Raw genomic sequence first — 26020 nt, 5'->3', positions numbered from 1 at the left:
CGGGAGGGGAAACCCAGCAGGAGAGGCTGGGAACGGGAGGGGAAACCCAGCAGGAGAGGCTGGGAGCAGGAGGGGAAACCCAGCCGCAGCGGCCCGGAGTGGGAGCGAAGCCCACCTCAGCGGGTTTCGCTCCCCTCTCTGCTTTGCTCCAGCCACTGGAAGCCCTATTCTTGCAGGAATCTTCCTGCAACGGGCCTCTAGTATATATATACATACATATATATGTATATATATGTATATATATATATACACACACACACACACACACACATATATTTTTTAATTGATTTCAGAGAGGAAGGGAGAGGAAGAGAGAGAGAGAAACATCAATGATGAGAGGGAATCATTGATTGGCTGCCTCCTGCAGGTTGGACTGAGTCCGCAGCCCAGGCATGTGCCCTTGACCGGAATAGAACCTGGGATCCTTCCGTCTGCAGGCTGACGCTCTATCCATTGAGCCAAACCAGCTAGGGCAACTCTTCATTTTTTTATTCTGTTATTGAGTACTTAACTATTAACATACCTATTTTTATAGAACTATGGTTATTATGTGTGTTTTTGTAGGTTTAGAAAACAGGATAATATGTTGGTAAACCACGTGATTTTTTAAAATAGCTGAATAGTATGGTATTGAGTTGCTGTACCACTAATGGTTTAGCTATTATTGGGCCTATTGTTAGTTCCAACTTTTTTTTAAAGATAATCTCTCCCTCTCCTTTCTACTCTGAAATCAATAAAAAAGAAAAATTATAAAAAAGAAAGATAATGCTACAATAAAAAAAATTTATACATGTACTCTTCTTTTGAATTATTTTTTAAAATATATTTTTATTGATTTCAGAGAGAGAGAGAGAAACATCAATATTGAGAGAGAATCATCGATCAGCTGCCTCCTGTATGCCCGACACTGGGGATTGAGCCCACAACCTGGGCATGTACCCTGACTTGGAATCAAACTGTGACCCCCTGGTTCACAGTTGAATGCTCAGCCATTGTGCCACACCAACTGGGCTTGAATTATTTTTTTAGGATACATTCTTGTTGAGAGTAGAATTCTTGGATCAAAGAATATGAACAATACCAACCACTGGATATTTTATTGTATCTGACTATACACACACACTAAAACTTAGCCATGTCACCTTTGATAATAAATTTAAAATTAGTGTTTTGCTTTTTATCCAAATGAGGAGTTTAAAGTCATGCCCACTTCTGTTTTCCAGACAGGATATCTTCCTCATTCCTATCGGCTCATCAGTGTTGTCAGTCACATTGGTAGCACTTCTTCTTCAGGTAAATGAACAAAATGATTTTAGCATTTTATAAATGAGCAGCCAACATTTACTCCTTATTAGGTTGTTTTGTGCCTTGCTTTGTGAGGTGTAAGTTGAATGCATCAAGAAAAACATTGAAGTCTTTTGTCAAAAAGTTGTCTGGTGTAGTATATTTCTACCTTAAATGTTTCTACTTGTATTTTGAGTGGTTTTTAGAAACTTCTGTAGGAGTAAGGTAGAGGGGGTGGCTGTTTTTCTTTCTGAAACTTCCTATACCTGAGAGAAATGCAAAAAAAATTTTACAGACCTCAATTTTAAGATTTTCTTTATTTCAGGTCATTACATTAGTGATGTGTATGACATTAAGAAGCAAGCGTGGTTTACTTATAATGACCTAGAGGTATCTAAAATCCAAGAGGCTTCCGTGCAGAGTGATCGGGATCGGAGTGGTTACATCTTCTTTTACATGCACAAGTAAGAAACTCCCAGATCTGAAGACATGGGCTAAAAATTACCTAACTCTTTTTTCTTCCTTAAGAATAAAATGTTCCCATTATTTAATTGGTTGATAATTTTTTGTTTTGTTATCTTTGCTTAGGGCTCATGTTTTATTTCCTTATAAGTCCAGAATATTTTCTCTCTTAATTCAGCATTAATTACTCATCACACAGTAGCATCTAGGTATGGAACCTAAGACTGTTTTATGATAGAAGCTGTCTTATCATAAGCCTTTTTGGTCTTCTAGTTGTATCAGCTAGAAGATCTGAGTTATATCGATGGAAACTACATAACATTTTTATGAAAGCTGGCTCTTGCCAGCCTCCTCCCTCCTCATGTTTTCAAAAATCAGCACTTGGGGTTAAGATGGTGATCAAATGAATGAGCAGCTTATGTAATAAAATTTAGGTACCAAATGGGATTATGCAGGCTTTATCATTATCTATTTTCTGTATATTCTTTGGCTTTGCTCATTGAATGCTTATTTTTTTGTTTTATTTTAAGGGAGGTTTTTGATGAGCTGCTGGAAACAGAAAAGAACTCTCAGGCATTCAGCATGGAAGTGGGGAAGACCACTCGTCAGGCCTCGTGAAGAACAAACTGCTGGGTTGGCAGTGTGCACTGCATATTCTCCCTTACTGTCACCCACCTCACTTTCCTCCACTTGAGGAGAAGTTAGAACTCTATTTGATGCGGGAGCAACAAACAGCTCAGGGCCAAACCAAAAGATGAAAATTGCAGTTATGTGGAATGCTCCATGCTAATTGTTTTATGGAACCTTTGGTCTCACCTCTATAGCTGATTATCTTCTTTTTCTCCTACAAGAGTAGCACTTCCTTTTGTCTTGGAAATACTTGTTGTAAATATATATATGTACATACAAACATATATGTGGAATGAATGGAGCCTTAAAGAGTTAGGATGAGCCACCAGAGTATGCCTGCTCAAAATTAATAGCACAGCAGTTTGGAGAAGAAATTAAGTTGTCAAAGAATCCATTCACCTGAGAAATGTGTACAGATAAACATATCAGTTGACATTTGGCTTTTATGTTCCTTGAGTAGTTTCACTCAAGTCTGTAATCTTTCATGTGTGTTTCTTATTAGTAAAGGTCACTGGAAAATAAGCTCTCCATGTTACACTAATGACAGTTTGTCCTCCTTGCAAAGGAGGGGCATTTCTGCCACCTGACTTGGGGGGCTAGTTTTTAAAAATTCATGGATTCGTAATGCTTTTGCTGTTTACATGTAGTCCCAAGAAATGGATTGTTGTTGGTGCTTGGAATGTGTTTTGGTCCCACATTTGGTATTTATTATACACTTTGTATTTTCTTTAAAGAGATTCCTTCACACAGTATATTCATTGTATATCATCTATATTACAGTGGTGAAGATAGAATAATTATTTTATGGAGCAAGCATTATCCTAACAGAGTTCAACCAGAACTTTAAAAGGTAGGAAAATAATATTGTCCCAATTGGGACTCCCCAGCAAGGATACTTAGGGGTAAGGAGGAATACTAGAATCTCTGTCTCTCCGAGAGGTCAAGAGGAGTATTCTTGTGTTAAAAGCTAAAATTCTGGACCACTAAAGCTAAAAGCCCTACTACAGTGTGAAATAAGTGCATGAGCTATAGGATAAAGCTTGAACATTTAACCTTCCACTGTCTGGCTTTGCCCTTAAAACAGAATGGGAATTAAAAGTGTGATTGGTTTAGATAATCCCAAGAACTAATATATAAAGGTGCATAATGTATTTGTCCTACTTTTTAGGTGCTTCGAGTTGAGGTTAAATGGGGGTACAGCATTAATTGCTGCATTAGTCACTCAGCTGACATAATCAGCTTGGTTCAGCAGCTTGTGAAACTATATAAAGAATGAGTTTGAAAGTAGAATTCTGTCCAAAAAATAATTTTGTAAGCCCAGGGATCATTAGGATCATACAGAGTTAAGTATAGCAATATGAAACCTTCAATATTGTTTCTTTTTGCTTTTTTATTATAAACAAATTACTCTTCTGAGGTAGGGAAAAAACTGTTAGCAGGTTTTCAAGTGTAAAGTTCATTGTCATAGAAGATGCAACACCTTTTCTGGAAAATTGCCATAAGAGAGTTCCAGCCCCACTCTTAAAACTTGGATGTGTTCTGACATAGTAACCTCTTCTAAAATTTTGAATTTTTGGATTGTAAACAGCCCCAGCACTCTTGCTTAACTACTGATAAAAGCTTTGCTTCCTACCACTTACTTAGATATTACTCCAGTAAACGTTCCAAATGGTATGGTGGTACAATACGCAAGAGTAGTATAGAGCAGAGGGAAATATTTGTTTTAAAAACTAGCTTTTTATGTTTTATTTCTACTGGGGAGCTCCTTTTTTTTTTCTTTTTCTTGAAAATAACTGGTTTTCTTATACAAATGAAGTGGTGATCAAATTCTCTAGCTATTTATTATTCCTCTTTCCTGTGTCTGTATTTGAGAGCCTTGAGAGGTATTGTTAAAAATGATTGGGAATGATTTGAAGTGAGGGGTACATTAGGGCATTAAAAAAAATTAGAAATAATGCGATAAGCCTAGATTGCCCATGAAATACCCTCGTTGACTTGCTTTTCATAGCTTGGTTGTGGTGTATGGTTTAGAAGTACTCTTGGCTCAGAAACCTAATTTGATTTGATCTTCATGTCTTGGGCAGGACTCATTAGTTGAATGAATACAGGTTACTGGGGTAGATGAGTTAAATTACTTTCTTGTTTTGATTTAGTGAAAGATTAATGACTATAGATGGAGATTTTATCTGGACCATGTTGATGGGGTTTATTGTTTTGTTTTTGAGCTGACTATATATATTTAAAAATTATAAGTAGATTTTTTTGTGTGCAGTCTGATCAGTTTGCTCAGAGTCAGGGGGTTGGGATGGCATTTGGCATGTTGTGCCAGGAAGGGACAACTGAAATAGGGACAGAGTGCTTCAGTCCCAGGCAGCCTGCACAATAAATTTCCTATTGAAAATACCACATGTGGTTACATTTTTCTAGATGGCATTGAATTGGAACTTGACAGCACTTAGTTCTGCACTCAACTGATCTTAATTGGAACTTTTTTGAAAGGGAAAAACAAATTCAAACTTGATTCTTATTGGCTATTATAATGGAGAATTGGAAGGTTGTATGTTGTCAAATGCTCTCTCTTGTTACTTTAGTAGCCATGGCTATAATTTAAGCCTGTGAGAAGATAGACTCTATTCTGTGGGCAAAATATGTGTGTGTGTGTGTGCGCACGCTCATAAGTTTTGTTTCAGCAAACTAGAAAAGAAGCAAATCCATGACTTGTTCTATTTATATTTGTATTCCAAATGCTATTTGTTTACTTGCCAATTTACTTTACTAATTTAATGGTTCAATAGCAAATATAACAAATGTAAATGTGTTTACATTTTAAGAAGTAACTATCAGCTAACTGTGGGAGGCAAACAGACTACACAATTCTTTCTTTGTCTAGTGTAAAATTCTTCTGAAAGAAAAGCTTTAAGAATTAAAACCTCAGCAAGTGAATTCCTGGCTTTACTTATCCTTCCATACTGCCGTTACCATTATGTAACTATATAAATATAGCTACAACTATAGATATAGTTGTATAATGAAAGTTGAAAACATCTAAATTAAAGAAATTCTTGGCAATGTCTCATATATAGTTGAGTGCTTTGAGTGTAGAGAACATGTAGAGAGAGCATAGGGGGGCGGGGTGGAAACATACAGAAAGAAGGTAGTTTATAAACTCATTTGTGATCTGAAAAGAGATTATGTTAAAACTAATAAAAACATTACCCTTCTTGCTCACTCTTCTCTGTCCTCTGAAATGAAACAGTGGATGCTCTTAGTCATCCAGCCATCTTTTGTCCTGTTTGATTTAATTGACGCTCTTAGGTAGTGTTTTAAGTCAGGGAAACAGCTAGATCTCCAAGTACATGTGGATCTTGTATCTGTGTGGAGATCTTTAGAAAAACCACCAACAACCCAGTACCAGTTGCAAGTCACATAAAAATGTACCCCAAAAACAGATGTGTCCTTTTCCTCCTCCCATCTTGCTTTACACTGAGTAATGCTCTTTTTAAATGTGTACAAAAACCCGATTTCTGACCTCTTAACGACTTTCTACTATATTACTTCAGAACCCTGATTTTGTCTCTATCAATGGGTCTTACTAACCTCTAAAAAAAAATTTTTTTTTTTAATTGGGAAACTATAGTTTGTTAGGTCTTGAGAGTTGTGTGACAGAATTCTTTTGCTGTGTCTCACCACAATCATTGACTCCTATGGCATGCTTTGATTACTAGGCTTCAGGCAGTCTCTTTGGTTGTATCATATTTATAAACAATGAGTAAGTTTTCCTTTCCATGTGTGCTATGTGTCTGAGGTTTTGATATTTTAATACAAAGTGTGCCAGTATGAATATAAGCAATTGATTTTGGTAACATTGGACTTTTCTTAAAGTACAGAGATGAAGAATAGGTGTGTACACTGACGTAAAAATAGAGTGTATTGAGGGTCTGGATCAGAACCCAAGTTCATTAGGCCAAAACAAAGAAGAGAATCGACTGGACTGGTCTACTTCAAGAACGGGAGGGGGGAGCAAAGAATGACTGCATGTGGTACACACCTCGGGTCCCCAGGTTTCCTTCCCTCTGACTGCTCTGGCCTGTTAAGTGTTTATTTATGCTAAGAAAAGGAAAACAAGTAAGCTCTACACTTTGCCTAGTTGAGCCACTACCACGTTTGCTGGCAGCTTTGGCCACATTATCTGTGAGGTGATTTTCTTTGTGTTCAGAGTGACTTCTGATTCTAAATCTTTATGTTTTGTTTTGTATGGAGCGGCACTTTATCTGTGTTTTAGCAGAACTGTTCCTCTGTATTCTTTACAGTTTTTCCTTGTTTTGGTTTCCTTTTTAAATTATGCATAGAGGTTTTTTTGTGTGTGTGAAATTAAAGCCTTTATTAACCCTGTGTTGGTTTGACTTATTTCTGAAAAGGACATATTCTTGCAGACACTTAACAATAGTTGTTGAAGTTGTAGAAATCACCTTCTGTTGGCCTTCAGACTTGGGACTTCTGTGCAGCACTGTTAAACCCTAAAGAAAATGGGATGGCAAACCAACATATGCACCGATTTCCCATTGTTTCCATCTGAGGAGCCAGGGAAGCTTTGCAGAGGTTCTGGATAACAGTTTATAAACCCAGCATTGGCCTTAGCATTTTTTACACCTTTCCCAGAGAAGGGTGAACTAGCATTTGCAGTTCATACTTGCCTTTAAACTCAAGCCTAAACCCAGTGGATATGTTGGCTCTCACTGGGGACTGGTTTAGTGAGTATTGTGAAACCTCCTACTAAGGCATCTCCTAGGCCCGTGGTCGGCAAACTGTGGCTCACGAGCCACATGCGGCTCTTTGGCCCCTTGAGTGTGGCTCTTCCTACGCCTTAGGAGTACCCTAATTAAGTTAATAACAATGCACCTACCTATATAGTTTAAGTTTAAAAAATTTGGCCCTCAAAAGAAATTTTAATCGTACTGTTGATATTTGGCTCTGTTGACTAATGAGTTTGCCGACCACTGTCCTAGGCCATTGAACTCTTTCAAAGAAGGGATCCCCTTTAACTTATCACCAGAGGAAGACGTATGTGAAAAGGAAAAACCGTTATTCTGGGAAAGGTAGACAAAAATGCTTCAGCCCACCTGCCATTGATAAACGCCTACGGAGGACTCCAGAACAAGTGTTCCCTGGAGTGTTGGCTGCTCTTCTAAGAAGGGGCTGCTCTAGAACAGTATGGTTAAAGTGGTGCAACACCTCAGGACAGAAATAATGCAACCACCTTTTTTTTTCCTTTTAAATAAAATAAAAGGTTGTAATGACTATGGGTGGTGCCAGGTGGGTACTAGACTTATCAGGGGATCGCTTTGTAAATTATATAAATGTCTAACCACAATGATGTACACCTAAAACCAATATAATATTGAATGTGAACTGTAATTGAAAAAAACATATTTACATGGTTAGAAAATACAGTGATGGCACTCACTCCAGAGCCCATGATTATAACATTTGATTCAATTTCTTTAAAGCAAGGAGGGGAACTGAGAGTCGCTGATTTCTTAGTGCCCTCTCTGTGTGTGAACGTCCCAATTAGCATGTAGGTACAGATACCTTTATAATCTGAAATTGGGTTCATTTCTTCATTTTTTTAAATTAAGTTTATTGGGGTGACACTGGTTAATAAGATTATATAGGTTTCAAGTGCACATTTCTATGCTACATGATCTGTATATTGCACTGTGTACCCACCACCCAAAGTCAAATCATCTTCCATCACCATATATTTGGTTCTTTTTACCCCTTAGTACCCTCCACCCTTTCTCTCTGGTAACCCAAATGGTGTTGTCTGTGTCTATGAGTTTCAGTTTTATTTCCCACGTATGAGTGAAATCATATGGCAACCACCTTCTTGAGAGCTGAAATTGGGACCACAGCCTCCTTCTGGAAGCATCATCTTTGTGGAGGAATAGGTTAGTAAACAGAAGCATTGCTGCAGACTGCTGCTCACAGGTACAAGTAAAATTTCAATTAGTAAAGGATTAATACCAGTAATAACAAAAGAAACTGCTTTGCAACCGCAGCTACTCTTAAAATAGTCCATTGGCTTTCTTAAGGTTTTGTTGCTTCCATCGAGGCAAGGCAGAGAAGGCAGCTGGAGTCATCCCAAAGACTTTGGTGAAATCCTCAACGGACAGGTGCTCCTAGAACAGGGACCAGAAGGCAAAGGTCACATTCTTCCCCAGGGTTTGCTTCCATGAGTCATATAGGTGTGGTATAGAAATCAAATGAAGAGCAAAACAGGCAATGTTAGGAGGACTGGGAAAGGATGAGGCTGGTAAGTCCAAGAAATTGGATCCCTGAATTGGGAGCGTAATAAAAAGGACGCTAACAAACATGAGATAGATGGAGCTCCTTTTCTTTTGACAGGGTCAAGTTCACACTAGCCCTGAAATAAGCAGGACATTACTTAGCTTGGTTAAAGAGTTGCTTCTCTTTCCAGGTCTTAGTTTTCCTCTGTGTAAAATGTGAGAAATTTCTCGCTGGCTGGTGTGGCTCATTTGGTTGAGCATCTTCCCATGAACCAAGAGTTCACTGGTTTGAATCCCTATGAGGGTACATGCTGGGATTTTGGGCTGGATTCCCAGTGGGGGGCACACAGGAGGCAGCCAATTGATGTTTCTCTCATAGATGTTTCTACCTCTTAAAAACATTTTCTTAATGGGAAAAATTTCTTACAGGCCAATTTTCACTTCTTTTTAATGCTTTTATGGAGATGAAAATATTACATATGAAAGGGCATCTACCTCCTTATCAAACCGTGACCCTCCAGCTAGGATTCACTTTTCTAGGCCTTGGGTATCTTCAGCCATGAGATGAGGGGATTGCCTGACATGATCTTTGCTCCCAGCTGGTATGACAGTGATATTGTTTAGGGCCAGCTAAATACCCTCAAGGCACATTCAAGTAAGAACCCCAAATTAAAGCTGCTATAAAACAGCACCCTCTAGTCTTCATCTCTGCTCCCTCAGGCACCAGGAGGAAACAGGGTGGAGTGAAAGCAATGGGTTTCTTTTCCATTATGGGGAGTTGCTTGGGGAACACTGCTGACTCCCGCAGAGAACCCTCGTCTGAACAGCTTGGTAAACACCTGCAGCTGGATTTCAAGTTCAGGTGGTTCTGATGCCCCAGTTCTCTAGCCTGTCATTAGATTTGCCTCCAGCCACCAGGCTCCTGGAGCGCTCCCCAACCCCACCCCCACCCCCACAGGCAGGGCAGTGAAGTGCCTTGTTTTGGAAGACGATAGTAAATATGAGTGGTTCGGGCATCAGTGAATAATAGGGAAGAGCTGCCTACCCCAAGTCTATTTGTAGCTTCCCCTCCCCTGCCAGGTCCCTCACAGCTGTCTGCAATGTCCTCGGCCTGTGAGTGGCTTCAGGTGCCCTCTCTGGCCCACCCAGGCTGGCTCTGCAGCTTAGTGGAGACTTTTGGACTTTGACCTTCGGGCTAGATAGCAGAGACTGCCCATCCCAGTGGACTTGTATCTTTCCACTGGTCCTGTTCTTGAACCCTGCTGTCCTGTCAGCTGATTGCCGGCCTCACCCATGCCCACATCCGCCTCTCTATGGCTTACTCACTGGTGTTCAAACACTTAGATTACACTCTTGCTACTGCCTGCAGTCAGACCCACCATCCCATTGTTCACTGTCACTGGCTCCACTTTTGAATTTGGAGCAGCCAGAGGTCTGAAGACCTCTCCCACCCTCCCCACTTGGCATTAAACCCACAGCTCTCCCACAAGAATGTATGCTACTCCCATGATAAAAATCAGCAATAGGGATTTCTTTAAAAGGCTCAAAGGCCCTAGCTGGTTTGGCTCAGTGGATAGAGCGTCGGCCTGCAGACTGAAGGGTCCCAGGTTCGATTCTGGTCAAGGGCACATGCCCAGGTTGCGGGCTTGATCCCCTGTAGGGGACGTGCAGGAGGCAGCCAATCAATGATTCTCTCTCATCATTGATGTTTCTATTGCTCTTTCCCTCTCCCTTCCTCTCTGAAATCAATAAAGATATATTTTTTAAAAATAAATAAATAGATAGATAGATAAATAAATAAAAGGCTCAAAGACTTCTTAGACTGCTTCTACTCCGTTAGGGTTGTGTTGGTTTCATGTGCTTCATTCAAAATTAGCAATCCATATAGCCTCCTGTCAATCACTTGGTTCAGTAACACTGGCTGCCCTTCCCTTTAGAAACCCTTTCTTTATGCCACCTGATATGATGGTAACAGTGGGACTCAGAAGACCTGGTTCTTGGTCTGTCTTTGCTACTCAGTAATTACATCACATTAGGCAAGTCACTTCCCTGCTCTGGACCTGAGTTTTTTCAGGAGTAGAAGAGCAATGATAATCACAGCTTACATTTATAGAGCACTTTTTATGCACTAGAGGCTGGGCAAATAATATTTATAATACTATTATTACGAATAATATATTGGGATCACCCCAGTATTATAGTGAAGACACAGATGGGCCTATCTGAGAGAGAATGCATGGAAGTGGTCTCCAAGGTGAAGGGCAGGATGTAAATGCTCTGGAAACAATACACTTTCACATATATCAGGCCCAAACTCCTAACAGACTTGGATATTCTTGGAGAAATCAGGTATCTCTTCAGTGGATGTCCTAATTCATTCGTAAGACTTCTTTATGGTTTGCTACACACAGAATAAATTTTTTTCCTCTCAGCACCCCATCAAGCTAGATTTGAAATCCACTTTGGATCTTCATGAAGTGGGAATGAATATTAGAAATATGTTTTTAACAAGTTCTTGCCAAACTCTTCCCCCAGGGCCGTGGTTGGCAAACTGCGGCTCGCGAGCCACGTGAGTGTGGCTTTGGCCCCTTGAGTGTGGCTCTTCCTAAGCCTTAGGAGTACCCTAATTAAGTTAATAACAATGACCTATCTATATAGTTTAAGTTTTAAAAATTTGGCTCTCAAAAGAAATTTCAATCGTACTGTTGATATTTGGCTCTGTTGACTAATGAGTTTGCCGACCACTGCCCCAGGGGATCCATGCAGCTGCAGCTACCAGCTGGGTCTGTCCCAGCGCGCCTGCCTCTGAATCGCCTGCCCACCAATACGTACTTCAACCCGGATGTCTCCCAGGTGTCTCAAACCACATGGCTTCCCTGAACTCATGATCACCCTCTAAGCTCTTTGTGACTCAGGGTTTTTTTGTTTTTATTCTTTATCTCAGAGAATAACACAATTTCCCCCCCTCTCACAGCCTTTATCCGGTACTTACCAAGTGTCATTTATTTTATCTCCTATAATTTCTCTAAATCAGCGGTTCTCAACCCTTTCACAGGGGTCGCCTAAGACCATCCTGCATATCAGATATTTACATTATGATTCATAACAGTAGCAACATTACAGTTATGAAGTAGCAACGAAAATAATTTTATGGTTGGGTCACAACATGAGGAACTATATTTAAAGGGCCAGAAGGTTGAGAACCACTGCTGTAAATCATCTCCTTCCCATCACCTTCCCCACCGCCACCTATTATGCTAAGCTACCATCTGCCTCTCAGCCTAACTTCCGGCTGCTGCTTTTGCCATTTCCCAATGCATCCTTCACTAAGCTGCCATCGTGGTCTTTTAAAAGTAAAAACCTGACTGCATCTGCCTGCTTCAACCATGATGTCTCCCTTCTATCTATCTATCTATCTATCTATCTATCTATCTATATATTTTTTTAAATTGATTTCAGAGAGGAAGGGAGAGGAAGAGAGAGATAGAAACATCAACGCTGAGGGAATCATTGATCAGCTGCCTCCTGCATGCCCCACACTGGGGATCAAGCCCGCAGTCTGGGCTTGTATCCTGACCGGGAATCTAACTGTGACCTCTTGGTTCATAGGTCAATGCTTAACTGCTGAGCCACGCCGGCCAGGCAGCTCCCTTCCACTTTTAGGATGACACCACCATCGCTAACGTGGCATAGAAGGCACTGCTCAGTTCAACCCCTGACCCTCCGGCCAGCTGCCCCACCCCAGCACTCACCCTGTCACACTCTGGTATTTTGCTCCACCCTGTGCTTATTCCCTGCCTCTGAGCTTCGTGCATGCTGTTCCCTTCTCCAGGAATAACCCATTCTGCCTGGACAATTCCTGTTCACCTTTCAGAAGGAAGTCTTCTCTGACTAACCCAGGTTCCTTTTATAATACCCTTCATGGCACTTAACTTCACAAATATAATAATAGTGTACTCAGGCTCCTTCCTCTCCCCACACTGAGATGTAACTTCACATGAGGGCAGAGACCAGGTGTGTTTTGTTCACCAGGTCCTCCCCAGCACCTGGTCATCTGCAGGGTACAATCTGGGGGTCAATTAGTGTTGTCCAATGAATGGAAAGGCCTCAGCTCTTCCTCCTCCTCAAGTCTGACCCACCTCCTTCCTGCTGGGGTCCACACCCTTAGGGAGCTCCTCCACCGGCTTGTTCACCAGCTGCTCCAGGGGAAAGACAGGGAGAGGCCCAGAATTGAGGTTGCTGTTCGCATTGAACACGTCCGGTTTAGGGTTTGTGATCTCCTAGAGGAGAAAAGGAAACCACTGTTACTTCAGCTGGTTTGTGGCTGCCCCCTAAGCTGCCTTTCTCTCTGAAGTCAACATTGATCCTAAGACACCTCCTCCAAGATGCCTTCCATGACCCCACTTCCACTGGCCCACCCACATACACATACACATATACACACTTGTAAGCCAAAGCTTGGTGGTGTGTATCCAACCAAAGCCAGTGGTTAAAGATGACTCTTTCATTCTATGATATATGAGCGTCTCCATGGCTTCCCCCAGATGTCCGAGGTCTATCTAGACATTTATGACCCTCTCTCTTATCTGTTGTGAACTTGTCATCTGTAAAGTCACATAGCCTTGACCTATCCATACTTTCCTGTCTGTACCATCAATCTAGTAAGAAGGGTTTATGAACGCCACCAGGTTATCAGACTGTGGGGCGGCTGAGGAGCCATATATGTTATCTGCTGATGATACTGGTGAGCTTGGGAAATCACTCCCTTGTTCTGGACACATTTCTGCCAGTCTCATTGGCTTTGTTTCACCTGCAAGCCTGTGAACTTCCTAAAGGAAAGGTTTTGCTTTCACTTTTCCATGTCCCAGACCTCCAGGCTACATACATTTCTGTAACTAGCTGAAAAATGGACGGGGTTGCATTATTCTACCTGTAGAATTAAGATGGACGGGGTAGAATTATTCTACCTGGAGAGGGGACCCCAAGGGTGACAACAGAGAAATCATTTCTCCAAGTGTCATCTATGAGCTAGACCCCTGGACCCCTAATGAAAAACACACATATTCCTGGGTCTCAACCCAATTTTAAAAACCAGATCTTTGGGAGTGAGTGAGACTTTCGAATCTGTAGCTTAATATGCTCCCCTCACCCCCAGCTCCCCATCACCCAGCCTCTTGTGCATGACAAAATGTGAGAATCATTTCACTAGGGAATGGAGAAGACAAAACAGCTAGAGACAATGAACTTCCATGAGGCGTGGGAGGAGACGGTGGGAAGGAAAGCACAGGACACTGGCATCTTCTCTGGAGCTTTCTTAGCCCCCACAGGTTTGATCATGGTCAGATGCCCACTCAGGGCCCAGCCACCTGCCCCAGACTCACAGCAGTGATCCAGCCCCAGTCCCCAGAGTTGCCAAGCTCCGCCTTCAGGTCCTCGTAGGATTTGGCGTTCTGCACATAAAGAAAGTAACAAATTAGGCCTGGCTCTCAGCAGAGGAGACAGAAGACCATTTTCCTTCAAGAGTTGAAAGAAGGCTGGCCTACAGCCTGGGCTGAGAAAGGGAAGAGGGAGCTAGGCGGGCGCTGGAGGGGTCCCTGAAAAAGGAGGTGGGGTGATGAGGATCAGCACTGAAGGTCAGAAAAGGCCCAACTTGGGGATGAAGGTGTATGATCTTTCCCTGCCCTCAGAGGCCCATGCAAGCAGCCTTTCAAAGTCTTAAGAACCCTGCCTACACTGTGTAGGTGCTGAAGGACTCAGAGGTCCTGGAAAACTGGGAGGCTCTTCTGAGAGCCTGGAGGGAACTGTGCCACAAAGGAGTAGAGAATAGAAGGGACCAAGGCTCCATGAGGAGCCCCATCTCCATATCCCCAGGACCTGCACCAACCGTGACACATGAGCTTCCGTTATGCTGAATGAATGAATGAAGTCTGAGAGAGAAGCCAGCACAGACTTGAGGCGAGGAGAGACTGCCAGAGTTGTTGACTTGGGACACTGATGATGTGAATTTAAGTTCTGGCACCTGAATTTGTAACCTTGAGATTCGTTTGACTCCATCCTCAAAACTAAACTCAGCCCACTGAATTTTTAAAAATGTATTTGAGGAAATTAATCGAAGATCATCTGCTGTGCCAACTTAGCACACTCAAAGCCACCAGGCCAGCACTCATTCTAACTGCCTTCCTCCTTCCTGCAGAAACCTTTGCTGGGGTTCCATCTGAGGACCTGCCTTCTGCTTCTCCCTGGGGCCAGTTTAGGAAAATCCGGTGGAAGTCTGAGTCACTGCCTCTCAGGAAGGACCCATGTGTGACCCAATTTGCTTAGAATTTAGTGCCACGAGGACATCTGTCTGAACTTTAGAACGGACGTTTCCTTTCACCTGGCATGAGGACCCACCAGCGCTGTCCCATAGAACATTCTGTGACGAAGGAAATGTTCCTCTTCCTGAGCTGTCCAGTGTAGTAGCCTCTAAGCCACAGGTGGCTATTGAGCACTTAAAGTGTGGTCAGTGAGAAACTGAATCTTTAATTTTGTTTCATTTTAGTTAATTTAAGTAGCCAGTACAGCTCTTACCAATAATGTATAACAGCTTTGAACTATAACTAGTGTACAAGCAATGGACGGTCATCAGCCTGAGTTTCCTTCCCTCGCCCTCGCCCTCGCCCTCGCCCTCGCCCTCACCCTCACCCTCGCCCTCACCCTCACGCTCACCAGGGGGCTTCATAAGCTCACTGCAGCCTTACTTTTCATTCTAAACTCTTCACGAACATATCACATGTCATCCATCACCCTGCTCTCAGGATGCACCATGAAGAGCCACCCGGAGAAGGATGTGCCGGGCTGTCAGGACCAGGGTGGGCTGGGCCACTCACACTCCATTTGAAGGGATCCCATGCCAGGAACCAGCCCGTGAAGGTCGGGGGCTCGTGTCCCTGCTTCACCACAATGATGGGGGTGTCAGGGTCCCGGCCACTGGGGTGGGTCTTGAGGTATTCCTGCACTGTGGTGGCAGCGGCTTTCTTCTCGTCCTCGTTGGCATGCTTCCCGATCCAGAAGAAGACCTGTGAGAACCCGGAGCTCTGTCAGTCTGCCCTGTCCCCCTGGCCCGCAGGCTCTGCCTCGGTTCACCCAGGCTCCGCTGTCCAACAGAGGAGCCTGACCTTGAACAGGCACATCTGGCCTTGACTTTGCATCTGGGCAGTTGAGGAGGTTGGACAGATGCTCTCTCCTTGGATATTCTGCAAATATGTGACTTCAGAGCCTAAGCCCCTCAAAAACACTGCTCTGCCACATGAAATAAATTGGATTTGGGAAAAGACATCCCACCCAGCAGCCCCTCCAGGCCGCCTTCTTCTTTCTCAGGCTCCTGTGTTCCTAACACTGCTCCCAGGAAGAACATATATGGGAGCCGAGGAAACGCCAGACCTTCCCTATACCTAAAGCCAGTTTCTTGGCCAGGCCTCAGTCCTACCTGGTCCCAGACATCGAGCAGAAACACATCATCCTCTTCCAAGTCATCCTGAGTGAAGTCGGGGATTTCTGTGGCCAGAAAGCGCCCAGTCTGGTTGGAACATTCAAAGAGCCGGGGCGTGAAGACCATGTTTTGCTCCTGCAGTCTGCCGGATGGAGAGAGATTGTATCGGCAGGAGGAAGGCGTGGGAAAGGAGAATCAAGGACACAGCACTCTGAGGGAGGGACTCCGACAGGGAAAGCCCACCTCCTAGGAAAATGCTCTCTCCTCTGGTCACACAAAAGGTCCCCCCTCTTCCCAAGAGTCTGAGACGGCTCCACGGGAGAAATTCCCACTGATTTTCCAGGACATGCATTCCAGTGGCTCTTCTCTAGTCCTGTTAGGAAGTTCTTTCTGCTACCTTCCCTCTAGCCTTCCTGCTGCTACTCCAGTACATGACCTTATGCTTTGGAACTGGGGGTCATGGATCTTCTTAAGAAAAACTATTTGAAAGAGGGTTTACAGCTGGTACTCCTCAGCATCCGGGTCCCTCCCGTGTCAACCCCAAGGGCAGGAACTGGGTGGGCTCTGACATCTTCCCAAAGGGCAAACCGATAGCCCTTTGAGCTGCCTCCTCTGGCTGTGACCTCTCTTTACCAGGGAAACACCCCGCCAGGCCCCAGGCAGACCATGGTGCGAGCACAGCTATAGACCCTGTGTCTAAGAGGTTCTGAGAGCGTTGACTGCTCCTGACTCATCTTGTGGCCCTGGGGGCCTGGCACATGGGGTCCTCAAACCATGCCTGCTGGAGGCAGAGGAACCCCATAGTTACTTACCTCTTGGTGTTGGCGTAGGGTGCCTTCCCACCCAGGGCCACCCAGAAGTTGGCCGGCTCCTGCCCTTCCACCACCACTTGCTTCTCTGTCCGGGAGATGGTGTCAGCGACCATCTTGGCCATCTCCCGCTCGTCTCCGCTGCAGCCCTGGGGAAAGGGGGGCTGGATGTACTGGGGAGACCATCTCTGGTGCCATGCTGACCCCCACCCTTGCACCACATTCACTGAGCTCCGGAGCTGTGAGGGCTCTCTTGGATCAGGACCCTGAGCACATGGCCGATGCAGGGACAGTTCTCCCATCCTCTGTCCTCGACACTCCAAAGAATGACAGGGGAGGCAATAGAAGCTTCACTCACCTTACAAGGCAGGAGAAGGACTATGAGAGGCTGAGAGTCCTCATTACAGAGATAGATGGAGAAGGAGTGACAGGCACAGGGATAGTGAGAGAGAGCCTAAGACATAAAGACAGACCAATACTGGGAGAGACAGGGGTGGCCAGAGACACACAATGAGAGACTGACTCAGACCGAGGCAGAGACTCTGAGCAGGCCAGACCCAGAGCTGCGGAGGAGGGGACGGGGCTAGGGGCAGCTGGGCCTGTTCAGCAGAGGCTGCCACCCGGTGCCAGGTCTGCTCTGAGGCTGGGGGCCGGCACACACCTTCCCACACCACAGGTAGCAGCAGGACTGGGTCTTGAGGATGAAGACGTCATTGGAGTTGAGGGAGGTGGCCCGGGCTGGGACCTCAAAAGCCTTAGTGTTATTGGCGCTGGTTCCTCGGACCTGAAACAGCCGTGTGGCGGGCTCTGGCTCCGGGTTCTTAGCCCGGGAGGTGCCTCCCTGTAGGGTGTGAGGAGAAAGTAGAAGTCACTTAGTAAAGATGAGGGGGCGTTAGAGGGAAACAGAAAACCAGGGAGGAAGAGATGTTGGGGTAGGGCCTACCTGCCCCTCCGGGTCCGCTGATACATCAAATTAATCCTTCTGAAACATTTGGTCATGGCACGTCCCTGCTCAAAAACCTGCAGTGGCTCCCCACTGCTTGTAGACTAGAACCCAGCCCTTCAGAGGGGCCTTTGGAGGCCCCGCATGATGAGGGTGCAAACTGCCTTCACTCTGCTCTCTCCAAACCTTCCAGTTTACCTTGGCCAGGCTCCTCACTGTTCCCCACAGATCCCTTCCTCCAGGCCTCCTTCCTGCTGTGCCCCCTGCACTGCATGCCCTCATCACACCTCTGCTGAGCTCTTCAGCTGACCCCAATGTCAAGACTCTTTTCAAACCCCCTTTCCACCAGGAACTCCATGCCTATTCCCAGATTACTGTGTTCACATTCCCCTCTGAATTCAACGTATATTCCTGGCATTTAACCACATGGTGCACAGGCCGCTAGCTCACTGCTCTCCCAACAAGATGGTAAATAGTATAAGCAGGCATTCTCCCCACTTGGCGCTTTGCAGAGGGCTATGTACTTAGTAGGTTCTCAGTAAACAGATTGTTGCTTAAATGAACGCAAAGCTGTCTGTTTCATTATGTTGGAAGGCACCCATGCATTTGAACAAGTCCATGGTTTAGGTAAATCTAGCCAAAATAACTTCCTTTTTCATATAAAGGATCTGAAGAGTTGGGGTGTAGAGAGAAACAGTGCTTGCACATGCTACGTGCTCATCACATGGATTTTTAAAGCACTGAGTGGTGTTTCTATTACCAGTTCTACATCAGTGGTGGAGCCTCAACAGTCCTCTCCTGTGGAGAACAGGCTTCACCCACAGCCCCGCCCCCATCACAGATCCCCGCCCCCATCTCCTGGACGCCCACCCTGCCTCAGTCCAGCAGCCACACCTGGTAGACCACCATTTGTCCCTTGAAGATGGACATGAGATGAGGTGGCTCCTTGCCCATCGGGACTCGGATCTGGACTGGTTCATTGTTGTACTTCTGATCCAGGATGACGGCTTGATAGGCCGAGGCTGTGATTTCATCCTGGCTGGCCTGGCTGCCCTGGGATGAGCAGAAGGGAAGGGGTGGGTTGAGGTCAAGTCCTGAATCTGACCCTACCCCTGACCTCAGCGACAACTCCATCACCAACTCTGGCCCCAAACCCAACTGTCTTCCCCATCTAACCTCACCTTGTTACATCCAACCCAACCTGACCCTGATTTCAGTTCTGATCCCAGCCCCATACCCAACCCTTTCCCTGCCCCAGCCCAGCCTGACCCACCTGAAACCCCAGCCTTAACCCCAAACTTCCCCTCCTCCTCGCTGTACCTTTCTCTGGGAAACACCATGGCTACCACATCACTCACCCCCAGCATCTCCCTGCTCTCACATCTGGACACAAAAACCCACAAAGCAGGTGAAGAGAAAATGCAAGAGGTCATGGAAATGAGAAGGGAGTCTCAAAAGGGAAAAAACAAAATGAGAAAAGGGTTGTTGTGAATGGGGGTTCTCAGCGCCAGGGGATCGCACAGCCAAAGCAGTCCTAGGTGGAAAAGAGCTGAGCTCCCTATCACCAGGAATATTCAACACAAAGGGGATGGCCCCTTGGCAAGGGTATAGTGGGGTAGGAGCTGAGCTGGCGGTGTTCTGGAAGAGTGGTCGGGGCCTGACCTGCCAGATGTAGAGCAGGTAGTGCGGCTTCTCTCCGATGAGGTAGGTGTAGAGCAGCAGGTAGCAGTCGCCCCCATAGAAGTGGCCCAGCCACTTGGACTCCACAGGCACCAGCTCTAGGTTCTCAATGCGCCACACCTGGGGCCAGTACCGGCGAGTGTGAGGTCTGGGACAGGCTCCACCAACCCCTCTCACCCAGGCAAGGCCTCCCTCCCCTCGTCATACCTGCACCTCCCCACTTCCGTCATCTACCATCCTCTGCTGGGCAGCCACCTGAGGCTGGACATGCATGGACATGGCATCGAACTTCACCTGCTCCACCTTGGCTGGAGTGAAGGGAATCATAAATGAGGTCCCCAGAGATTCAGTAGCATACCCAAGGTTACACATGGCAGAGTTATAATACAGAACCATATCTCCTTGTCCCTAAGACTCATGCTTCACTAGGGCACCCCAGGGGAGCCAGGAGAGGGACAACCCTTTTAGCCTCCCCCAGGTGCCTGGCACTGAGCCTGCCCTCAGCCAATATTATCTGGTGAGAGACTGAGCTACTTGGTTTCCAGGGAGACCCAAGCCCATTCCAAATGAGAGGCAGGTCATTCTCAGCTCCCGTTTGTGACAACTCTTGAGTTTATCCATATGCCCTTATGTCCCCACACCAGCTGGGGAGCACAGACCAGGGTAAAGTGCACACAGAGGAGGGCTAGCCGGGAAAGAGGGCAGGAGGCAGATCTGGGTGCTCTCCTGGCGCCACTCCCGGCTCCCAGCCTGCCCTGCCCTGCCTTGCCCGGCCCTCACCCACGGAGCCCACGGTGTGGGTTTTGCCCAGGCCTGAGGTCCTGCTGGGCACTGTCCACTTCTGGAAAAGCTGCTGGAAAACGGCGGACTCGGCCCCATCATTCTGCACCTCCACCTGCGTGCTCGGGGGGTACTTCTTGGCTTTGATGAAGTTCTGGGGAGAGATGGGGTGGCTGGGGCTGTGTCCCACCCCTAATCCCCAACCCCTGGTACAAGCCAAAGCCTGGTTCTTACCGCTGGTCCCAAGCCCAAACCGGAACCCAACCCTAGTCCCAATGCTGACCCTGCTCTGGCCCCAACTTCAGGTCCAAACCAGATCCTAAACTTGACACCATCCCAAACCTACCTCTGACTCCCACCCCAAGGCCAACTCTGACACCAAATTTGACCCCACCTCAATTTTAACCCTGGCCGTCAGCCCCATTGTCAACTTGAACCCAATCCTCAACCGTACGCTGACCCCAAGTCAGTTAGGGTTACTGACTCCAGCCCAACAATGACCCCAAACCCTGACTTGGCCCTGCCTCATGCTGACCCCATCCTCTCTGTGGGAAGAGCGGCCTCCATTTTTCTTCCTCCCTTTTCTGAACTCAGCTTGAGGTAGGAGCCCACATCCTCAGGAGGCCCCCATGCTGCCTGGTGCTTGGCTCCCTGGTGTGCAGAGAACCCTCCAGATGGCTCTAGAGCAGACCCTCAGACCCCACTGGTCTACGCCTGGCCTCCACGCCCCAGTCTGACCTTCTCCCCTCTCCCTGCAATTCTCTCCCAACCCCATGCCCACCAGGGCCTGGCTTATGGCTCCCTTCCTCTCCTGGGCATTGGCCTTCTTCCCCTTCCACACGTAGATCTTCAGGCCGCCCTGGTCCAGGATGTAACAGTCCTAAAGGTGGGAGACAGAGACCCAGAATGAGGGCCTGATGGTGCGCAGTGCCGGGCTGGGGACTGCTGGCACAGAAAGTCTCCCTCCCACACCCGCCTGGGCCCCCTACCCCCAACCGCCTGCCCCCCAACCTTTCCCACCCCCCACATTGCTTGGCTTGAGGAAGCTTGGGAGCCAGGGCAAGGGGGGGGTGGTTGGGGAGGGGTGTCCAGCCCTCTCACCTCGTGATTGAGCAGGTCTTGTGTGAGTGGCCGAGTGGCGACTTCTCTGACCACCAGCTTTCCCTCCGTGTCGGACACGCTGCGGGACAAAGGTACGGCATAAACCAGGGGGTTCACCCCCTCAGCCGGCACTCTGCCCCCAGGAAGTCCCCCACCATCCGGGAAGAGCCCAGCGGGGCACTCACTGGTACAACTTGAGGGCGGCCTTGAGGGCGGGCTCCACCACTGTGTCAGGCACGGCCGCCTTCAGCTCCCTGCGCTTGCCCAGCACGTGGTTCATGACCTCCATCAGCTGCGGGGACGCCTTCTCGTTCTCCCCGTCCACCACGGCCACGTAGGTCCGCCCTCCCCTCTCCTGGTCCCGGATCTCCTTGGCCAAGGTCATGCCCTGCGGAGAAGCCCGGTGACCCATGGAGGCCGGGAGGGACAGGGCCGAGACCACAGCCGCCTGCAGCAGCCCCGAGGGGTGAGGCACCCCCTGCTTTTCTCCTTGGAGGGGAAACCAGGTAAGAACCCGCTGGGAGAGGGTGTTTCAGGTGGACCTTGTTCGCCTTCACTTTTCACATTGTTTGAAATTTATGATTTTACTTCACAATTTTGGACAAAAGCTGAGCTCTGAAGATCACAGTACTCAGTCTCTTTGCCCCATAGCATGCTCAAACACTTGTGCACACACACACAGTCATATACACACACAGCTTCACATGTGCACACACACATATGCACAAACCCACACACGCAGACAGCACAGTTTCTCCTGTCCTCACACATAGACACACACACACGAGGGTGAACAGTCCACATGTTCACACACACACACACAGCCTCGCACACACCCTGGCTCACCCTCCTCAGCCCAACATCTACTGTTCAGTTACGGGCATTGAGTTCCAGGCCCCTCTCTCTCCCTCCAAGGCGATCACACCCCATCCCACATTTCTGTCTCCAGCCCGGCTCTCTGCTCTCACCTTATTTATCCAACTTCCATAAGAGTCCCGTTTTAAGATGTCCAAACTGAACTCTAGATTTTCTTCCCAAATCTGTTGCTTCCTGATCTTTCCCATCTTAGGAAATGGGACTCTGTCCAGCCCTACAATTGCTCAAGCAGAGCGTGAGTTCTGCCTGGCCCCTGTCTCTTCACCCCCATGCAACACACAGTCTAGTGTATTCCACCTTCCCAGGCCAAGGAGCCAGGGCACCTGCCCCCTCCTCACCTGATGGGCAGAGGGCTCCCTGGGCCCCTTCGCCCCTAAATCCCTTTGTCACTCAGAAGTCAGGTGGCCTTCAACAGCCTTCCTGGTACTGAGAACAAATCCCAACCCTCTTGCACAGCCTTTTGACCACATAACACACCCCTATGAGACAAGCTCGCCTCCTCTCCAAGCTTCCTGAACCCCCACTCACTCTCAGGCAGCGCCCCGACCCCAGCCATTTCTCTCCTGCCTGAGGGCCTTCCCCTCCCCACCCTCATCAACTCCCAGGAGCTTTCCCAGAATTCCCAGCTGTACACCCCACCCCTCACTTCTGCATTATTCCATTCATGTCCATCCTCCATTGGGTGCTCAGCTGGAGGCCCGAGCCAGGGCAGGGCTCTGCCCCTTCATTCATCAGTGGATCCCAAACGCTTGGCACAGGATGTGCCACACAGCAGGTACCCATTAAATCTCAGGGGATTCGCCACAGGCGCACACACGCCAACTCCAACATGCACACCTGTCCCCAAACACATGGAGACTCAGATCCACCTTCAAACACCGCCCCCCGGAGAGAAGGCCTGGGGAAATGGAGGCGGCTGGGCAGCAGAAGTCTGGGGGAGGCCGGGTGCTGGTGTGCAGGGCAGGTGGGGGCAGGTCGGGCTTGGGGGAGGGGTGATGCATGGGTAGGTTTACCCTGAGTCTCTCCATGCGGTTACTCTCCGGCCCGTTCCACTGGATGATCAGCTTCCCGAGGTCCAGGAGGAAAACATCCCCGCGGTTGAAACTCTTCCAGGACATCTCCACCTGGAGAGCCACGGGGGAGGCTCAGACCCCACTCAGACCCCTTCCGTCATCCGACATCTCTTCCCCATCGCCTTCCCGCCCCTCACCCTTCTTCGGCCTCTGCCCTTCACCCCAACTGGGAGGGGGACAGGAGGCCATGCCCTAGGGCTCTGGTTGATGCCCACCTCTCCAGCCACCACGTTCCTCTTGCCCTTCACATGCAGCAACCGCTGGACCTCGCTCGAGTTGGTCTCCACTTGCTTCATGCCGGAAGCCACGCCCCCTTTCCGGATCCTGAGAAGAGAGGTGAGCTGACCCCAGAGAGTGGGCTGGGAAGTGTGACAGGGTGTTTGGCTAAGCAGGGTCATCTGAGGGCTGGGGCTGGGCTAGGATGAGTGCATGAGGCACCTCAGGTGCAAACTTTAAGGAGACATTCGCTCTCAGGGTCATGCCCGGGCAAGGTCCGTGCGTTGCCTGCATTTGCATGACCCTGGCAGTGAGTGCCTCCTGGAAGTTTGCTCCCTAGACCGCTTCATTCCACCTTAGTCTCTCCCCTGCTGGGAGTCCTTCAAAGGCAATGTGGAGGGACAGTGCAGGACTCTGAGGGCAGGGGTTGAAGAGAAGGAAAGAGGGTAGATTCCGTGGACGGAACTGTGTCCCCTCCCAACTTCATATGCCGAAGCCCTAACCCCCAGTGGGATGGTACTGGGGATGGGATTGTTGGGAGGTAATAGATTTAGAGGAGGTTTAGATGACGTCAGGGGTTAGTGCCCTTATAAGAAGAGACATCAGAGAGTTTCGTTCTCTTCACCAGGTGAAGACACAGTGAGAAGGTGGCCATCTGCAAGCCAGCAGGAGAGCCCCCACCAGCAACCGAATCAGCTGGCACCTTGATCTTGAACTTGCCAACCTCCAGAACTGTGAGGAAATTAATTTACGTTGTTTAAGCCATCCAGTCTATTTTTGTATTTTTTGTATTTTCTGTATTTTGCTATGGCAGCCTAAGCAGACTAAGACAGAAGAGGTGCCAGCTCAGCCCTAGCTGGTTTGGCTCAGTAGATAGTCAGCCTGCAGACTGAAGGGTCCCAGGTTCGATTCCAGTCAAGGACACATGCCCAGGTTTTGGGCTCGAAATAGGGGGCGTGCAGGTGGCAGCTGATCAGGGATTCTCTCTCATCATTGATGTTTCTATCTCCCTCTCCCTGAAATCAATTTTAAAAAATCTTTAAAAAAGAAGTGCCAGCTCAAATGCCCAAATGAGTGAATGCTGCTGTAAGTGTGGGAAGAAGGGGAGCAGCAAGACAAAAGGGAGGGGTGGGGACTGTGGCTAACTGGAGAGCTCCTGGCCTATAACTACAGACCAGTAACAACTTGGTTCCTGACCATGTGTTTCTATGGGAAAAGTCCAGAGACTGGAATGTGAGCTTTTAGTGTAAAAGGCCTGTTTTAGAGAAAGGAGCAGTCATTTGCCAGTTGGTTAGAGGGGAGACTTGATGTGATACCCTGAAGGTTGATTTACAAACATTCATAGTACACAGAGTTACAGAATTTCAGAACGGCATCTGGGCAGCCAAAGACAGCACTTGGAAGGATGAAGACCAAGGACAAGGCAGCAGCAGAGGTGGGGGTGGGGGAGTGGAAAAAGAAATCACCCTCATGGGCTCCCCCACAGCCTCAGGCTCCCTTCCCAGCTCCAGCTCTGTCCCCCAGCCTCAGGTGTGCCTCCCCTGCCCTGGTCCCACTCCCCAGCCTGCAGTGCGCCCCTCCATACACAAGGCCCTGCTTGAAGTAGCCACGGAAAGTCTCGCTCTCATTGCCCTGGACTTCTCGGTGCTGGACAGCCCGGCCCTTCAGGAAGTCGTCCATCTGCGTGGTGTAGATGGCAGCCGCCCCTTGCTCATCCTGGGACGAGGCCTGGCCAATCCAGTAGTGGATGTCATAGGACAGGTTGCTGCCCGTCTTGTGGATCTAGGGAGAGGGAATGTCCAATGTGCCTGAGACCTTGGGCTCCCACAGCGCTCTCCCGCCTCCCTGCTTTGCATGGTCTCCCATGCACATGCAGCCTGGGCCACAGATGAGCCCTGAGTTGTGGCTCCAGCTCTTCCTTCGAGACAAGGGGCAAACAGCTTCCCCTCTGGGCCTTGCTCACCTCCTCTTGGAAATAACTGAGCTGGACTATAGCAGCATTTCCCAAAGTGATGTGCATGGACCAGCGGAGGTCCCTGGGTGATTAGGTGATAGACAAGCAAATGTATATATGAAATTACTATGTAAATATTTTATAGCTACTTTCTTTTTGGGACATGGGACACTGCTTTCCACTTTGGTGATGATATAGAGTTATATTCTTAAACAAATGTATTTAATTTTTAAAAGTGTGTTATATGCCCAGTTGGTGTGGCTCAGCAGTTGAGCATTGACCCAGGAACCAAGAGGTTGCTGGTTCGATTCCTGGTCAGGGCACGTGCCCAGGTTTCGGGCTTGATCCCCAGTAGGGGATGTGCAGGAGGCAGCTGATCAATGATGTTCTTCTCTTATCAATGTTTCTCTCTCTATATCCCTCTCCCTCTCTCTGAATACAAATATATATATAT

The 26020-nt window shown here is 47.6% G+C and overlaps 2 protein-coding genes across 9 annotated transcripts in view; one reads left to right on the top strand and one right to left on the bottom strand.

The window, feature by feature from the left end:
• The window catches only part of USP37 (ubiquitin specific peptidase 37), a 76795-nt gene extending 70027 nt beyond the window's left edge, over window positions 1-6768 (top strand). For all 6 annotated transcript variants that reach the window (XM_014531049.1, XM_005883425.2, XM_014531051.1 and 3 more), the window contains 3 exons: window positions 1224-1293; window positions 1610-1748; window positions 2277-6768. In XM_014531049.1, coding sequence (XP_014386535.1) covers window positions 1224-1293; window positions 1610-1748; window positions 2277-2364 — 297 coding nt within the window. In that variant the 3' untranslated portion in view covers window positions 2365-6768. The remainder of the gene's footprint in view (window positions 1-1223; window positions 1294-1609; window positions 1749-2276) is intronic.
• A 50-nt stretch (window positions 6769-6818) lies between these two features.
• The window catches only part of VIL1 (villin 1), a 29325-nt gene continuing 10123 nt past the window's right edge, over window positions 6819-26020 (bottom strand). For 2 of the 3 annotated variants that reach the window (XM_005883424.2, XM_005883423.2), the window contains exons 4-20: window positions 25198-25394; window positions 23612-23720; window positions 23337-23447; window positions 21633-21835; window positions 21448-21526; window positions 21128-21226; window positions 20347-20500; window positions 19774-19874; window positions 19549-19686; window positions 18781-18939; window positions 17605-17784; window positions 16947-17092; window positions 16132-16276; window positions 15533-15721; window positions 14045-14113; window positions 12803-12943; window positions 8183-8555 (exon numbers count right to left, since the gene is read on the bottom strand). In XM_005883424.2, coding sequence (XP_005883486.1) covers window positions 8442-8555; window positions 12803-12943; window positions 14045-14113; window positions 15533-15721; window positions 16132-16276; window positions 16947-17092; window positions 17605-17784; window positions 18781-18939; window positions 19549-19686; window positions 19774-19874; window positions 20347-20500; window positions 21128-21226; window positions 21448-21526; window positions 21633-21835; window positions 23337-23447; window positions 23612-23720; window positions 25198-25394 — 2334 coding nt within the window. In that variant the 3' untranslated portion in view covers window positions 8183-8441. Of the gene's footprint in view, window positions 6894-8182; window positions 8556-12802; window positions 12944-14044; window positions 14114-15532; window positions 15722-16131; window positions 16277-16946; window positions 17093-17604; window positions 17785-18780; window positions 18940-19548; window positions 19687-19773; window positions 19875-20346; window positions 20501-21127; window positions 21227-21447; window positions 21527-21632; window positions 21836-23336; window positions 23448-23611; window positions 23721-25197; window positions 25395-26020 lie in introns of those variants that run through there. The other variant, XM_014531053.1, reaches the window with a different exon arrangement.

This window comes from Myotis brandtii, unplaced genomic scaffold (genome assembly GCF_000412655.1).
Source record: "Myotis brandtii unplaced genomic scaffold, ASM41265v1 scaffold79, whole genome shotgun sequence".
NCBI lineage: Eukaryota > Metazoa > Chordata > Mammalia > Chiroptera > Vespertilionidae > Myotis > Myotis brandtii.
Note: the sequence above shows the minus strand (reverse complement) of the source record. Positions and strands in the feature narration are given on the sequence as shown.